This window comes from Lissotriton helveticus, chromosome 10, assembly GCF_964261635.1.
Source record: "Lissotriton helveticus chromosome 10, aLisHel1.1, whole genome shotgun sequence".
Classification (NCBI taxonomy): Eukaryota; Metazoa; Chordata; class Amphibia; order Caudata; family Salamandridae; genus Lissotriton; species Lissotriton helveticus.
In genome coordinates, this window is record NC_136071.1 from 685,554,087 (window position 1) to 685,572,386 (window position 18,300).

The window sequence follows — 18,300 nt, forward strand, 5'->3', positions numbered from 1 at the left end:
TAACCGCCCAAAAGGCAGGCGGTGTTGACAGACCGCAGCCCCAAACTCAAGGAGGAGAACAGTTTCTTCCCAAACTGATCGTACCTTTTGGTTTCCCGATCCGGAGGAGTGGTCCGGAAGGCGGTTTGGGACGTAGAGGCCTGGATCACCAGGCTCTCGGGCTGGGTTGAACGGACCTGAAGCTAGGATCGCACGGAGCCGGGCGGTGGCGTCGGGCCACGTTCCGATCCACAGGGAGGGCTTGGACCAGGTGCCCAGCAGAACGTCAGTGAGGGCTTCGTTAAACGGCAGTAGAGGCTCTGAGGAGCTTGCCTGCGGTTTGAGCACCTCAGTGAAGAGGTTAGTCCCCACGGCCGCGACAGGGAGCTCAAGAGCCAAGGCCTTGGCCGCCCTAGTCACACCACGCTGTAAGCAGCCCACTCCTCCGTAGCCATGGAGGGAGGAGAGACGAATCCAGTGTCAGGCGAAGAGTCCAGACCACTGGCCTCCCCTAGCTCGTCAGCCCAGTCCTGGCTTAATTGGCACTGCAGTGCCAGAGGGTCCTCAGACCTCTCCCAGTCCTCCTCGTCATCCATCTCCTGATAGTTAGGGAAAAATGTTCGAGCCGGGTCGTAGGTGAATTGCTCACCCATCGGCGCCGGAGACGGCGCCGGTCTGACGCCGGAGACGGCGCCGGTCTGACGCCGAACCCGGACCGGGGCTGGGACTGGGAACGACGTTGTCCGGGGACGGCGTCGTGGGCGACACCCTTGGGTTCAGCGCCAGCGGAGGAGTCGTAAGGTGGACTGGCGACGACCCGGATCCAGGCCTGGATCCTGTGGGACAAACGGGGGTGGTGATGGACGGAGCATCTGAACCAATCAAACACTCGCACCCAGTCAACAGATCTGGGTTTAATCTATCACCGTTCTTTAGCCCACTCTACCACCCCAGTTCAGACATGGCCATATGCAAATCAGTCTGACCCTGTGCCTCATGGGAACAGTCCAGCCCGAACTGCCAAGCCATGCCTTCCCTGGACCGGAAACAAGCTTCCGAGGACCGGTTAAACCTGAAACTGCGCCATGTCCAGAACCACTCCAATGAAGAAAAGCTTCTGGGAGGGAATCAGGTCCGACTTCAGCACATTGTTGGAAAACTCCAGCAAAAGCAGGAGGTCGGCCATAGTTTGGAGGTGGGAGATGACTGTCTGGGGCGAGCCCACCTTGAACAACCAGTCGTCGAGATAGAGGAAGACTGGACCCCCTGATCTGCACAGATGAGCTGCGACCACCGCCATCACTTTTGTGACGACCCGAGGGGCGCTGGTAAGGCCAAAGGAGAGCACAGTGAACTGAAAATGCTCCTGGCCCACAGTGAATGGAAGGTAACGCCGATGGGCCGGCAGGACGGGAATATGAAAATAAGCGTCCTGCAGGTCCAGTGCAACCATCCAGTCTTGTGGGTCGAGAGCAGACAAGACCTGAGCCAGAGTGAGCATTTTGAACTTCTCCTTCCGGAGGAAGCGATTTATGCTCCGAAGGTCTAAGATGGGACGTAGACCCTTGTCTGTCTTTGGAACCAAGAAGTAGTGGGAGTAACAACCACAATTTACTTCTGGCGTCGGAACACGCTCAATGGCCCCCTTGGCCAAGAGGGCTGTAACTTCCTGCCGGAGAAGTGCCAAATGATCCCCTTACATGCGGTGGAACTGCGGTGGCATGGCTGGGGGGGTAGACTCGAAGGGGAGGGGATAGCCCCTTTGAACAATCTCCAAAACCCACCTGTCTGATGTAATGGTGCGCCAGTGCGGGAGGTGATGACTAATCCTGCCCCCCACTGGCGTCTGGTGGGCCTGAAACACCGGACTAGAAAGGTGTGGAGGCACTGGCAGCAGGGGTGTTGGTGGACTGACCCGCACGCTGGCCCAGTGACCCACCTCTGAGAGCCCCACATCTGCGGCTGCGCTGGGACTGTTGCTGCGCAGGCTTGTTCTGAAATGAACGTGTTTGTACGCCCCTCCCGGAGCTTTGAAAGGAACGAAAGTTAGAAGCGGAAGGAATACGTGTAGCCGAAAGGCCTAAGGACTTGGCCGTGGCCGTATCACTAAAGAGGCGAGTGCCATCTAAGGGCATGTCTATCAAAGTATTCTGGACATCTGCCGAAAAACCAGTCGTCCTCAACCAGGCATGACGACGCAACGCCACCGTTATGGAAATCGCCCTACCCGGTGAATCAGCGGTATCAAAACCACAACCTATAGTGAATTTGGCCGCATCTCTCCCCTCCATAAGAGCTCAGGAGAGAACTACCTGGGCCACCTCTGGACACCGAGGTAGCACTTGCTCAACCGCATCCCATACAGAATGGGAATAGCGGCCCAAGAGACAGGCAGTGTTCACAGACCGAAGTCCAGAACTTGCGGAAGAATAAATCTTCTTGCCAAACTGCTCCAATTTCTTGGATTCCTTGTCTGGTGGAGCAGACGGAAACGCACTTGGGGATGTCGAGACCTGAACCACCAAACTCTCAGGTGTAGGGTGCTGGGTGAGAAAGGCAGGGTCTCCCGGGGCTGGGCGATGGCGTCGGCCCACAACCTTGTTCACAGGGGCTTCTGTGTTGGGCCAGGACCAGGTGCCCAGAAGCACATCAGTAAGTGCATCAATAAACGGCAACAGTGGTTCTGTAGAAGAGGCTGGTCAAAGCACTTCAGTTAGTAGGTTGGTCCTGACAGCCACAGTAGGGAGCTCGAGGCCAAGAGCCTCGGCCGCCCTACGCAGCACCGTGGAAAAGGTACCACTCTCCTCCATAGTAGCTGAAGGGGATGGTGAACCATGCGCCAGAGTGTAATCTGGGCCACAGGCCTCCGCCTCCTCAAACCAGTCGGGGACAGACTCGCACTGTGCTGCGAGAGGGTCTTCAAACCCCTCCCAGTCCTCCCCTTCCTCCACACGAGGACCTGGGTGAATAAAAGGGTAAAAGTCCCCCAACTGCGTCGGGATCGGCGCCGGGAGAAATCCCTCTGGCACCGTGCCAACATCGTAATAGAAGTCGATGCCGGCGTCGGCCGCCGGCGCTGTTGGCATCGGCGCCGCCGGCATTGGCGACATCGATGTTGGTGGGGGCTGTACGGGGTCCACCGGCAAGAACGGGGAGCCACTGCCGGAGCCATGGAGGCATCTGGGCGTCAACGACGTTGGGCCGGTGCCAGCAAAGTCAAGGAACGTGGAACAGTGGGGCCCGAAGGCATGCCGACGTGCCGTAGATACGTGCCATTGCAGACACAAACTCTTGCAATTCAGCCAGAGTCGCCGATGGACCCGGGAAAGGTGGGTAAGCCAACAGTAACCGCTTAGGCTCCATTGGAGCCACAGGGGCTGTGCCACCTTTCCCCTCAGCCGCGTCCCGCGACCAGCAAGGGGAGGACGAAAAGCGGCAACACTTCTTCGACTTTTTGTGCTTCGCCTTACCTGACTCTGAGTGCGAAGACTTCGAATGATGGTGCTTGCTCTGCGATCGGGCCCTCGACCTCCTACGGGACCGGCAACAACGTGGGGCCGACTCCTGGGCCTCCAGCCACTTTCAGGACCGCTCCCGCCAAGTTTTCGGGGCCATGGCCCGGCAGTGGGAACACAACTCTGTGTCGTGGTCATGCCCCAGGCAGAGGAGACACTCACGGTGCGGATCCGTCAGCGACATCGTGCGCGGACAGGCCTCGCAAACTTGTAACCGGGTATCCCTATGCACCTGGGGTAAGTTTTCTTACAAATTATAACAAACAAATACTTAGTCAACAAGTGACGGGGTTCTGCGCTCTCCGGATCAGCGCTTGCTGGCGCGGAAAAAGAAAGAACTGACGTCACCGCGCGTGGGCGCGTCTAAGTAGCTCCAGTGACGTCATCTCGGTGAATGCGATGCCAGCGACGCACGCGGAGTCGTACGACGAGACCTATCGACGCGCAGGGGAACTGCTGACTAAAGCTTTCCGGATCCAGTCTGACACCTGGGGATATTCTATGGTAAGGAACCTATCAATGTCGTGTCTCTTTCAGATATGATGATCACCTGGGATTGGATTCCATCTAGTTACTCCACAGAATGAGTGCCAGAATTTGTGAGTAGTCCCAGAGAAATAAGGGGATACTGTGCTGACATTGATTCAACTTTGCCCTTTTTGCATATTCCAATCTGAAAGCTCCAAACAAACTCTGTCACAAATTGAGAGCAGGATGGTAAAATGGAGGTGGGAATCTTTCATGATAAACTCACAAAACGAGTAGAAAGGAAAGAGAGCCTGCCCAGATTAACTACAGATGATGGGGGAGTTTTCTCAGAGAACAATGAGCTAGAAAAGGCCAGAGGCAAACTCAATGATTTCAAATGGTACCTCTGCCTCCTTCCTTTAACACTTTGACTACAAAGGATCCCTAGAATGTCCTGGCTTGGGCCCAGCAAATTCACATCTGCTGGCCAGGCTCGAACTACAACCATCCATCTTTGAACTACAACCATCCATCGTAGGTTTTACTTGAATATAGCAAATATGAAATGAATCTCAATGTCACTATGACCACCTGAGTCCACACACGCATCTACACACTCACGGTTCTGTATACACATACGACATTCATGTCCGATGGGCAAAGGATTCAGATGCATGAGACCATCAGACCAGTTTAAAAAATATACAGGAGAGCCCGGTAGGCCATTCTCACTAGGAAGCAACATTTAAAAAGGTCTTTTTTGCTACTAAAACCATATCACTGTCAGTCTACCACAACTTAATTAACTGACCGTAGTCCTCCTCCTCAAACAATGGGGGTAAATGCAGAGCACCACTGACCAAGAGCCCAGATCAAAATCTTAATCAATGGATTTACTCAATTCCTTTTACACTAACACCAATGATTTTGTAACCACACTCAAATAGGTATTACATGTAATCATAGGTTGGATACTAACTAGGTGGCTGAGCTAAGTCGGCATTCTAAAATTCAATCACGTCCAATGGCTCGTAACTGGAAAAAGCTAAGTTTAACAAACTGTGCAGAGGTAATCCTTTTCTTAACTGGGCAAGCAATTACCTTTTGTAAATCTATTTAACACACATAAAATACATTTAATCACCTCTTGGCTAGACTTTGGGTTACAGTAAGTGAGGATTATTGGCTTAACAATCTTATTGCCTTTTTGTTTGTGGAACATTTTTTATGAGGGGATTTCGCATTCAGATCCAGTCTTCTAGGTAGGGATAAACAACTAAGTCCCATGTGTCAAGTGAACTGATCCCCCCCCAGTCATTAATGCTAAATTCAAACATCTGATTAAGCTCTGACCTGCCATGACTGTTGGTAATTTATATTGTTTTTGATGAATGTGTTGGTGTAGAAAAGCATGCTGAAGATCAACATTACTTATGGCAGTGGTGCCATCATGATGGGGATCACAGCCTAATCCATAGGGATCATGGACTTCTGGTTCTATATCCACTTGCTTGCTGGATCTGAATTCTAGAATCGGTCACTGTGTTCACCCATGTCATCCTGACAAATATTTTCTACTGTAGAAACAACTTAGGTTGCAGTGATCTGTGGATCAAAAGCCCAAGTTCCTTACCTTCGCCAAGACTCTTTCTGGTGGATACTTTAATTACTCACAGAATCCTCACCTTCAAAATATCCAAGGTGCTTGATTGGGAATGAACATTTCTCCCAGCAATGACTCCTGCGCTGTGTGGCTCCCCATCAATCTCGAACCACTACCGAAGTAATGTAGAAGGCTGTATATAGGCACCAACCCTGCATGCTGACGTCAGTTTCTTAATATTTCTCTTTCTGCATGAATCTTTGTAAACAAACTTAAATGACAGTTTGTCAAAATCTAACATGGGACCTTATTACACTGTACAGATGACCACTCCACAGAACAGGGAGATGGGAGGGCAGTGACAAACCTGTGGGTTCATAGAGTAGCACCCAGAAAGAGCATTATAGATACTTCTAGGTGCAGATTCCTCAACTTTAAAATATATATTGTTTTCTAAATGTAGATGCAAAAGCAGTAAATCCCAAAGATGGAGGGCATGAGGAGCAGAGTCATATCAGGAAGTCTTGCAGGACTGAGTGTGCAAAATGGCCCTCTCTGCAGACCTGTCTATCAATGCAGTAGAACTTTGTAAACGTATGCACCAACACCCATGTCACAGCCCGGTAAATGTCTAGGACCGGCACCAACCATTGCCAGTGTAGTTGGTGCAGCTTTAGTGCTGGTGGAATGGGCTTGCAGATCTCTGGGGGGCTCTTTTATAGCTAATGCATAACACCTCTATGCCTTGTTGGAGGAGTGATTCTTAAGGCCATCCAGGAAGGCCTTGATAGCAGAAATCTTAAAAAGGGACAAATTCACCCTATTCTGGATAAAGGCTGCTACCGCAGCTGGTTGTAAATAGCTAGCAGTTTATTCCAATCCTGCTTTTTGGAAATGGAACTAGGAACAAATTATGTCCTGTATAAGAACTTCAAGGAGGTCTATAAGCTTACCAATGCAATAGTAGACAAATCTTTTCCACTCAGCAGGATAGCAGGTGCATGTGGTAGGTTTACCTGCCTCCTGCGGGATTTGCAAACATGCCTCTGAAAGTTTCAGGTAACTCGACTCTAACATCTCAGGTACTAAATAACTAGGGTGTCTGAAGTTACCATGGTGTGGAGTCATAATATCCGGTGTCAGCATTAGTTTTTCGTGTGGCTGAACATACAACCATATTACAAGCCTGTTGCGCCTAGGAGGGAGATTAACTCCCGGAGGCCCGACAGGCCCACACTCTGGACGAGCAAGACCTAAACCTCTACTTAATTGAGGCTTCTACTCCCGACCACATCACTGTGTTCAAATGGTTATACAAAGCGCGGGTAAGTACCACAACACCAAACTTCAAGTGATGCAGGACAAGGACAAATTCATAGTGGAAACTGTGTCCAAGACTGAAAAGGTCAGATCAATACCTCATAATACTCCCCAGCCCACTCAAAACCTGGATAGAGACCTTCAAGGACTTAGTCAAGGCAACAGTTGTGCCTCCCACCTGGTTGAAAACAAAAGTGTGAGGTGGACCTCTGTGACCCGGTGTACATCATAGGCCAGGTCCTGCCTCTCTCACTAGTGGGGCATACCGCTAGGAAAAAAGATCCGGCCCAAAACACGTTGGATGCTACTGCCCCAGATAAGGAGAGCAAGCGGATGTACATGGCTGGCAAGCATGTGGGCATCCACACCATGGTGAATTGTCATTTTGGTCGGACTACTCTCCAGGTACGTCCAACCTTCTGTTCAGCTCTCAGGTTGATTCAATGATAGAAAAGATAAAGTATGCTGCAAAGACTGCCAAGTTGATGGGCACTTTCCACATCTCAGCACCTACCTCTGAGTTTTGCAAGCACAAAGCCAGAAGAGGAATAAAGAGGAAAGGGTATCTCCACCAATACCCCAATCAGTATCCACAAGCACCAAGGTCCCATGTCAGGAGTGGATACCATGGTAAGCACAGAGACAAGGTGTTAGGTGGCTCCAGCTGGGGTGCCTCTGCCTCTTATTGACTTCCTTTCTGTGAACTCTGTCAATTCAAAACATGTCAGGGATGACCATGCTTCTTTCTTCCTCAACAGTAGGAAATAACCTCTGAGACATGGATGAGCACAGTGATGTATCAGGGAGGGGTACTGGTTGGAGTTACACACCATGTTAGTAAACATTCCACCTCAACACCCCATACTCAGCCATGACCATCAGCAACTGCTAAACGAGGGAAGTGCAGGCACTTACATCCAAAGGTACCTTCAAGCTGGTTCACCACAATAGCACAGTTGAAGGAGTCTACCCCTGTACTTCATAAGAACAAGGCTTTGCAGCTGATCCTAGATGTCAGTCACCAAACCACTACAACCTGTCAGAGCACTTCTAGTATCCTGCGGGCTTTCATCCCGATGAACCCGCTATTTCAGAAAGGGAACATCATGGCAGTTCTCAACATAAAGAATGCGTTCTTCCAAATCCCCATACATCCAGTCCACAACTAACTTGCACTTCATCTTAAGTTGACAACACTATCAGTTGAAAGTTTTTTCCTCTGCCATCACTAGGGCCTTGACACGGATTATCAAATGTCTGATGGTAGTACCTGTGTAGAAATGACATTCATATCTTTCCTTACTTAGATGATTGGATGAAAAGTTGCAAAAGCCAAAGCCTAGCATACAGTCAGACGGTAGTGTCTCTGATACACATGCAAGGTTTCAATATCAGTGTCAAAAAGTCCCACCTCCAAACCCAGAAGGTTCAGCCTTTTCTGGGTTTTACCCTCAACATGGGTAATGCCTACCTTAATAAAGAGTGGGTAATGGCATTCCTTAAGCTGCCGCTTCATTTTCAGAACCAACATTCTCCCACAGTAAGGACAGTAATGAGTCTATTGCAAATAACTGCTGCATCCATTGCAATAGTACTGCACACCAGACTACACATGCGCCCTTTACAAGAGATGCCTGATCTCGAGCCGCTAACGGAACTTTGATGTTTGCCCCCACCTAGCCATCCTGACCACAATCTTTGCGTGCAATTTTTCCCATCCTCCTTGGCTAAGAAAGAGCTACTTTTGTTTCATAGTGGATGCTTGCAGGGCCGATCACCTTGTGAAAAGGTACCCTTGAAATACGATGCTCAAATGAATAAGGCTAAGCCTGCTTCTATTATCACTTTTTCCAGGGCAGTGTCTTTGGTTTCTATAAAGTGTTTCTCTTATAAGGGTGCACATATATTTATGCCTGTAGATCTGATCGGAAACAAAATTGCGAAGGCAGGTATTTCTACTTTGCACAGTTTTTGGTAGCCATACAATTGGCTTGGCTGATGTTAGGATGTATAGATACTAGTATTTGAAAATGTTCTGATCCTCCTGCTGTATAGCCAGAGGCTTGTGCCTCGTCTTTGTTGGTTCACTGAGCTGATTAGTAATTTCCTCTCTCATTCCACTAGCTTAGAAGCTGTTGTGGTAGTTGCCCCTTTTCTAGGTGCTTGCAGCTTCTTGCATTCATAATACTCCAGTGGGCTGCATGCTACACTCTTAGGCAATCAAACTTTATCGCTTTGGTAACTGTGAGCTTTTGTCAGTGTCCTGTAAAACGCGTTGCTTCTAATTGGACAATGGTTCTTGCTAGTCCACCTTTTTGTCAATTGTTGTCTAACATAGATCGCCACCAGGTCTCGTCTTCTTCCTACTGTGTGTGCTGTCTTTGGAACTATTTATTTTTTTACATTGACACCTAGCACTTTGCACCTAGTGTGGCCCTCGATTCATGGCCGCCACGCTGCAGTGTAATCGAGCACTGCTCAAGTGTTTATTGTGGCACACGTGCGCCTCGCGCAACGTTCTTTTAATTTGAACACGCTTATGCTTTTTGGAGCACTTAGCATGGCACCCGAATTACAGCCACCACGCACAGCGCTTATGTGGTGCTCCCCGTTGCCCCTACCACCAGTCCCCACACTGCTTATTTCGTAAATTAGTAGAAATGTAGTGAAAAGACAAGTGCCCCAGTGTACATGGGTCACTGCTGTAATCTTCCCTCGGCTGGCCCTACACCACTGCAAGCTACGCAACATTACTCCCAATGACACATGCTTCCACACCTTTCTCACTTCAGCAAGCTTCCTTGGCTGCCCCTACACCACTGCTTCCAAGGATGTGAGCTTCCACACGTTCAAATTTTGGCTTGATAAAATCTTACACATGTTCAGAAATTAAGCTATAAATGAACCACCCAGGATAATAAGCTGCATGGCTAAACACTTCTAAGGTCCCAAAGACGAGACCTATTAGCTATGGCATGGCTTGTTTTTCTCTTAGTGGATAAATTAAACACTTTAATCCTTTGTCTTTTAGTATAGCTATGTTGTGACTGCCGCTTGGAGGTTGCTGAAGTATTTTGGAAATCTGTCTCCCTATCTTGTGTTTCCGTAGGAATATGGAATACCCTTGCTGTAATGTGATTCAGAGTATAAAAAAGCTCTGTTGACTATTTGGTGATGAGGAAGAAACTGGACTATTTCCTCTACACCAGCAATTTTGCTGTGTGATCTCACCCGTAACTACATGATGGGAAAATTAAATCTAAACATGGTTTCAAAGTATGCAGGTGTTACTAAGGATGAACCACCCAGGATAATAGGCTGCATGGCTAAACACTTCTAAGGTCCCAAAGACGAGACCTATTAGCTATGGCATGGCTTGTTTTTCTCTTAGTGGATAAATTAAACACTTTAATCCTTTGTCTTTTAGTATAGCTATGTTGTGACTGCCGCTTGGAGGTTGCTGAAGTATTTTGGAAATCTGTCTCCCTATCTTGTGTTTCCGTAGGAATATGGAATACCCTTACTGTAATGTGATTCAGAGTATAAAAAAGCTCTGTTGACTATTTGGTGATGAGGAAGAAACTGGACTATTTCCTCTACACCAGCAATTTTGCTGTGTGATCTCACCCGTAACTACATGATGGGAAAATTAAATCTAAACATGGTTTCAAAGTATGCAGGTGTTACTAAGGATCATTGTCATAGCAGAATGGCATTACTCTTATGGCCAACACAATGAAACAAAAATGTTTTTGAACCAACCACGCCATAAAAAAAAAAAAGAATACATATCTTTATGACTCTTTGCTCAGAGTGTACACTTTGTAATCAAATCAAGAGATACTATGGAAAGGAAACTAAGTTTTGCATTTCATAACATGCCTAAAGGTTATAAAAAAGAAAAGAAAATTACTAACTCATTTATGTTTATGTTTTAATTATAATGAATTACCTGCAAGTAGGATGGGAACGTTTCTTCTAGTTTATTTTTCTTTTTCCTGTAGCGTTTCTTCATTTTCTCAGTACTGTCAGATCCAGGAATGCATTCATCGATAGGAATGCCAGGCAGTTGTTCGCTCCAGCCTTCAGCAATGTATACATGATATCAAAATGTTAATTTCTTAAAACAAAACAATGTTTATAATTGCGTACATTTTATATGCCTCAACAAAAAAACGGTCTTCCTAATAGAGCTCTTCGTATTGTAAATAACATTTAAAAGACGCGCAGTATTGAATATTTCCTTAAACTTTGTGAAAAAAGTACATTTCTTAAAATACTCTCTCATTACCATCTTCCATGCCAAATCTTTGCTCAGAAATGGAACCAGAGGAATCCTTTCTAGACAGTGACCGCTTTGCCTTTCCTTGACCAGTACGGCTTCTTTGACGAATCATAAATCCACCAATGCCTAAAAAGGGTGAGCCAGAAATTTCTGTATTAAAAGGCTGAAAACTCTGTTACTCACTTTTCATAAAGGGGAATATCAAAAGAAAAGTTAGGTATGATAAACAAATCTTACGAGAATCTATTTAAATTCTTTACTGCAGAAGTTGATGGAATTATGTATCAAGTCCACTATCTTCTATCGGCGGACTTCAAAAGATATATAGATTTTGAGGATTGAACATGTATTTGGCTTTATAATATTACATTCACTATACTATCACATATATAAACATTCTGCAAACAATGTAGACAGAGCTCACATTTCTGTAAGTTTTCATACTTGCAATAAGCCTTCACCATTACCACCTACGATCTTTGGATTGAGAAGAAAACAATGATATCTTAGCAGTAAATTTGAATGTTTCCAGAAATAATTTTTATTTAAAATTTTTAAAAAAGCAACATCACATGTTTCCACTAATACCAAATGCCCATTGTTCTTCCTAAATATTTATCAGGAATGCTTTGTGTGTGTATATAAACATCACCTACCAGGTCTATATGGCTTTCTTTTTTTCTTTTTGATACAATCTATTTCAATCCCTTTAATGTCATCGTCTGCACATTCCCGTTCTGGACTGGAGTCTGATTTTACATCACAATCCATTAGATCACCTTCTGAAAAACATTATTTGAAATCTCAAAGGGTGCCATCTTAATAAACAAATATTTCAAAGAGAGACTACATTCTATCAATGAAAAAAGAGCTCCCTCCAAAAGGCAGTTTTATGCTTTATCATTTTCTATATAACTAAGTCACCCGGAGCAGTGACAATTCTGCCACAGTTAGGCTCATTCCAGACTATGGAAATTGCAATGCGTGTTCATTGATATCACTGTCACGTTGATGTAGCTGTAAATGCCAAGAAGCTGACTTAGTTGGTATTTGTAAAACCATTAATGAAACAAGGAAACTTTTACTTACCCTGTAAGTATCTGTTCGTGGCATGTAGTGCTGTAGATTCACATGCTGTGCATATTTCTGCCAACTAGTGTTGGGCTAGGATGTGTACAAAATATTTTTTTTCAAGTCATGGGACCTAATGACTATCCATTTTTGGCAATGCGCATGGGCATTAGCTCCATTGGTAGATTGTTTTTGACCCGCACGGAGGGCTAGAGTGGAGATGGAAGATTGAGACACAGTAAAGATAACCATTCAAAGCAAAGTATTAATGAAAACTAAAGCGAAAGAAAATATCTGCTACAACCACAAGCAACCAAAGAGGAGTGTGGGCGCATTTGAATCTACAGCACTACATGCCACAAACAGATGCTTACAGGATGTGTAACATTTTCCTTTCATACCATATGTAGCTATAGATTTGCATGCTGTGCGCGGACTGTAAAGACTTAGACTGAGGATGTTGCAGTAGACTGGAAAAGTGTAGGTAGGATAGCCTGGCCAACTCTAGCTTGTTGTCTGGCCAGGATATCCAAGCAGTAGTCTTTGGTAAATATATGAGAGGGGGACCAAGTAGCTGCCTTAAAGAGGTCAGGTAATGGTATGTTACCCAAGAAGGCCATAGAAACCCCCTTCTTACTAGTAGAATGAGGTCTGGATGTGCAGGCAGGGCTCTTTTAGCTTTAACATAAGTCTGCATACATTTGAACAACCAGCGTGCAACAGTTGCCTTGGAAATGGCATGCTCCTTCTGTGGAACGGAGTATGTCACGAAAAGCTGTTATGCTTAACGAAGGATTTTATTCTGTCAATCTAGTACATTATTGCTCTCGACATCTTGAGTAAGTAAATCACGCTGCACCTCAGTCTCTGGGTGTGGGAAAAAGACTGGGAGCTCGAGTGTAAGATTAATGTGAAAACTGGAGCCTACCTTAGGGAGAAATCTCGGATTGGCCCCGAGGACCACCCTATTGTGATGTACCTAGAAGAAAGTCTCCTCCAAGGTAACGGCGTGAATTTCGCTAACCCGCCTGAGGTAAATGATGGCTACCAAAAGAGGCACATTCCACAAGAAAACTGCAATGGACAGGTGTGAAGGGGCTCAAAAGGCGGGTCCATGAGCCTTGGAAGGATTACATTGAGGTTCCATACAGGCCCAGGAGGCGTCTGAGGTAGGATATACCTTTTGAGGCCTTTCATAAAGGCTTTAGTCATTGGTATGCTAAACAATGAAACATATTGCATATTTTGCAAGTAGGCAGCTATTGCCGCCAGGTGCAATCAAATGGAAGTGTAGGCTAGGCAAGGCAAGATTTTTGCAGGTGGAACAGGTAACAGGGAATGTCTTCTACCAATGCTGTGAGAGGATTGGTACATTTAGGAAGAAAGTAGTGCGCAAAACACTTCCATTTAGCTGCGTAGCAGGCCCTGCGTGCTTCTTTAAGAATAGACCTACATTCCTCCGGGAGGTTTAGACAGCCAAACTTTGTGACCTCACCATGTTGAGCTGCTGAAGACTGGGGTGTCAGAGGGTCGTGATTTTGTGTGAGTAGGTCCGGCCTTTTTGGGAGCTTCTGGTGAGGAACCAGAGAGAGTTTGAGCAATGTAGATAGCAAAGGCTGGCATGCCCAGGTTGGTGCCACCAGGATGACTCTCTCAGCCTCTGTACCACAAACGGTAGGAGAGGCGGAAAAGCGTAGGCAAATATCCCGGACCACTTCATCCATAGTGCATTGCCCATAGACTGTGGGTGTTGTAGCCTGGCCACAAAGTTTTGGCATTGTGCATTTTCTGCGGTGGCGAGCAAGTTTATTTGTGGGAGCCCCCAACCTTGGGAGTAGGAATTGGGGGTGGAGGTCCCACTCGTGGACTTGCTGATTTGTCCACTGAGCGGATCTGCCAAATCATTGTCCACCCCGCGAATGTGTTGAATGATCAGATGTACTCTGTGATGTATCATCCACTGACAAATGCCCGGGCCATACCGGACATCTGGATTGAGTGTGTGCTTCCTTATTTTTGTAAGCAAACCATGGTTGTTGTGTTGTCTGTGCATATCAGACTGTCTTGTCTTGTATTAGAGCATATAATACATGAACAGCAAGCTGTATAGCCAGCAGCTCCAAGTGGTTGATGTGGAGGCATTGCTGGACAGGCGGCCAGCTCCCCATAATGGTGAAATGTTTGCTGAACTGGGTCCAGGAAGGGCCGCCCATTCACCAGGTTATTTGTGTTCCATCAGAACAGATGTGTGCATAACCAAACCAACACAAAATCCTCTAGATGATCGTACGCTTGAGACAACTGTGCTGCTAAGCATGCCTGTAACAAACGCATATGCTGTCTGGCATGAGGAACTATGGTTATGAAGATGCCATCATGCCGAGCAATCCATCACAGTTCTGTTACCTGACGATCTGGCTATACAATAGGCAGCACGTTTTGGAAGGCTTGTACTCATGCTAGACTGGAGAACGCCTTCCCACTCGTGAGTCTTGGATGGCCCATAAGAAAGGCCGCACTTGTAGGGGTTGGAAGTGGGATTTAGCCAAATTGAAGGTGAAACCAAGACAGTGTAAGGTCTGGATGGTGGTCTGGGTGTGCGCGAACCAATGTTGGCGTGTGGTGCTCTTCATCAACCAGTCATCCAAGTAAGGAAATACGTCCATACTGTTCCTCCTGAGATGAGCTGCAACCAAGGCCAGGCATTTGGTAAAGACCATTGGGGCTATGGTAACCCTGAATGGAAGTACTTTGAACTGGTAATGTTGTCCACTCAGCACAAATCGCAGGTATCATCAATGCGCTGGGTGTATGTGTAAGTAGGCATCATTCTGATCGAGGGCGATCATGATGTTGCCTTTCTTTATTAGTGGTATAACTTCTTGTAGAGTCACCATGTGGAAGTGCTCTGACAGAATGTATTTGATGGAGGGCCTGAGATCAATGATGGGTCTGAGGCAGCAGTCCTTTTTGGGGATAAGAAAAAACAAGGAAAAGACCCCTTTTCCACACTGCTGTTGCAGGACCAAGTCCACAGCCCCTTTGCCATAGAGGGCCTGTATCTCTTCCTGAAGAAGTCGCATGGACGAGGTCCGCAATGTCATCCAATGGGTTTGGTCATTCCTGGATAGTGATCCAATGGAGTTGGCAATTCACCAATGTGTCGCAGCCTGTGCTACCACTCCTTTGCCCCCAGCATTAATTTTCTTGATCTCTTGGTACGGATGGAGATTATAACCTGTGCCCCGTGTGTGAGCTTGTTTCCTAGCTGTAAGCACAACTTAAGAGTCAGGCGGTAACTAACCTCGTATGTATGAGGGTCATTAGGGGAGGCTTTACATTTCTTATCGACTCTAGGTGTAACTACCCTTACTTTAACTGGCTCCTTAAATATATTGGAAACAGGTCTAAGAACTGCTTTGAGCATGAGAAGGTACTATGGGAGGGTTGGGTAGAGGAGAAGGACACCATGAGAAAGTCATCCTCATGTTGCACATGCATTTCCGCATCATGAAAAGTAGCTGCCCTATTAAGTACCTCTTGGTTAAAGGTGGCGTCATCTGGAGTGAAGGTCTTGCATTGTACAATTCTGGGTTTGCATCCACTGGAGGTTTGGCGTCATAATCAACTTAAGGGTATGGGCCTGTGGGCAATTATGAGGATCATAGGGTAGCCGTGGACTGTCCCCACCCCACGAGTCTGAGGAGCCGCTTTGGTGAATGTTGCAGAGAATCCACATGCAGTAAAAGAGAAGGAGGGTGGGGAAGGGGGAGGAGAGAGTGGAGGAGAAGGTCTAGCAGGAGGAAGTGGAGGCGCAGTCCTGTCATGCCCTTTTCGGCCTTTTTGGAGTTGGAGGCACAGTAGGGTTAAGGGCTTCTTCAAACGTCAATTTCCTTTTATGAGGAAGAGTCTTTCAGCATATGTGGAGGTTGTGCGTGGATGTGACCAGTGCCTGACTGGATGTAGATTTGCTGCTGCTTGGTGGTGAAATGTTCCTGCAGCCCCAGAAGGATCAGTAGGTCAAAGTCCTCAAAGGTAGCTGCTTCGGGCAGTGTGTTTCAGATCCGAATGCTTCGGATTCACCCTTTTCGAGTCAGAGGGTGGCCGAGCCTGCGCCTTTGAATCTGGCACTGAAGAGATGGTCGATGTTTGAGGAGGACTTCAGCGCGGAGTGCGGAACAGGCATCTGGTTCAGCTCGGAATGAAGGTGTCAACCATGGTCAGAAGGCGGTGGTGCACCGGAGGCCTCAGAAGTGGCACAAAAGCGCAGGGCTGGTGCTTTCATTTGGTGAGTAGAAGGGATGCCAGTACTCACTGTGGTTTATGGCGGCCGTTGGCCTAGTGGATACTAGTCTATTTCGACATCCATCTAGGAGTCAATGGTTTTGAGCAAAAAAGATGCCTTGATTTTGGCACCTGGAGCTTTCACTTGCTCCACATTCGACTCCTCTTGCCCATGGTAGAGGTACTGGGTAGCATCCTCCTTTCTTCTATGCTCCATGGAGGCCAAGACTCTTCAATGTGCATGCCAGTTTCGAAGAGTTTTCTTGCTATTGAGCAGAAGACACACCCAGCAGGAGTATTCACAGTGATCTGGAGACAAGCGAAGGTTGCACAGCTTGTGGAGGTCAGTTCTTGTGGAGGTCAGTTCTCGGGTTCTCGTTGTGGCAAGTAGCACAGAACTGAAATGGAGTCCTTTCCAATAAAAGGACATTTTTGACTCAAAACACAAGAGTCGAGAGGCTGTTGACCAACACGGAGTCACAGGATTATGACGGTGGAGGCCGACAAAGAGCAGGATTGATATGAAGAACTGCCAAGGAACGATCAGATACCTCGGCGAGACACCAAGTGTGTCGATCCAGTGCTCACATCAACATGTTGGAACCGGATGACAGAGAAAAGATATTCTAACAATGGAGCGGATTCCCGTGCGCACTACCAAGTGAGGGTGGAGTCACAATGTCCCGAAAAGACTTATTTAGAAGAAAATCAAGTTGTACACGTCGGAGTCCAACACTGAATAGCGGAAACATGCACAGCATGTTTATCTATAGCTACACGTACCACGTACATTAAAGTACAGCTAATAAACACAGAAAGAACTGGGCCTTTTGATACACACAAAAAATTCTTCACTTTGTAAAAATGCTTTCACTGTACACAAAACATGATCTACATGATAAACTCATTAAAAGTACTCTCTTTCTCACCAAACACTTTGCAAGGTGCAAATCAGAAGTGTACCATAGCTAGATGGCTTATAATTATTTAAATGTCCACTGCAATTATTATCCATGCCCATGTGAGGTGCTATTCTTGCACTGTATCTTTGCTTCAAACGCAGATGTGTTTTGAAAAGATAGAAAGAAAAAAGGTTTGATGGGATAAAATTGCACAGATCTGAAAATTATAAATACCTGGGAGTATCATTACTCGCATCTGATGGTCCTACTCAGTCATTCAGAGATTCTGTGAGAAGTCCTTGGGCACAGCAAAGGGACACTGGGATATCCCGATTTCGGCAGACCCAGTACTATCCTGGGTATATGACCAGCTAATCTGGAAGGCATGACCTCCCATGACTGGGACCTAACACTACACATGCTGGAGGCAGCAAGTCACTTCAAAGCACTATTCTGGAGAAAGAAAAAAAACACAGTCCTGCGCGCGTTGGTTTAATAAACTATGGCAGCTCCTGGAAATGGAGCAGTTTACACAAAACTTATCTATGACAAAGCACTGATTCATTTTGAGATGAAGATCACTGGGGCAATATTTTTCCAGACCAGAGGGCTAATGCTTCAGGCCCCCGTACTTGAGGGTCCCTCCGTAATCTGACTAAATCTAAGAGATTTATACAAGAACATTATCTCTCCCCTGCTCCTGCCACACCAACAGCCTCATTATAACAGTCTGAGGGATCTGGGTGTCAAGGACCTGTACATAAATGTCAGGGACCCTGGGTATCCGAGACCTGTTGTCAGAGACCTGGGTATCACTGGTGTCAGGGACACCTACAATGTCCATGACACCCTCTTTGCTCCATACTTTTTCTC

General features: G+C 46.7%; 1 protein-coding gene across 15 annotated transcripts in view; it reads right to left on the reverse strand.

Annotated features, from left to right (window-relative positions):
- Positions 1–18,300, reverse strand: part of KMT2C (lysine methyltransferase 2C) — a 1,799,940-nt gene that overhangs the window by 828,381 nt on the left and 953,259 nt on the right. For 11 of the 15 annotated variants that reach the window (XM_078663229.1, XM_078663236.1, XM_078663232.1 and 8 more), the window contains 3 exons: positions 11,827–11,952; positions 11,177–11,296; positions 10,838–10,968 (listed from right to left, as the gene is read on the reverse strand). In XM_078663229.1, coding sequence (XP_078519355.1) covers positions 10,838–10,968; positions 11,177–11,296; positions 11,827–11,952 — 377 coding nt within the window. The remainder of the gene's footprint in view (positions 1–10,837; positions 10,969–11,176; positions 11,297–11,826; positions 11,953–18,300) is intronic. The other 4 variants (XM_078663231.1, XM_078663237.1, XM_078663234.1 and 1 more) reach the window with 1 other exon arrangement.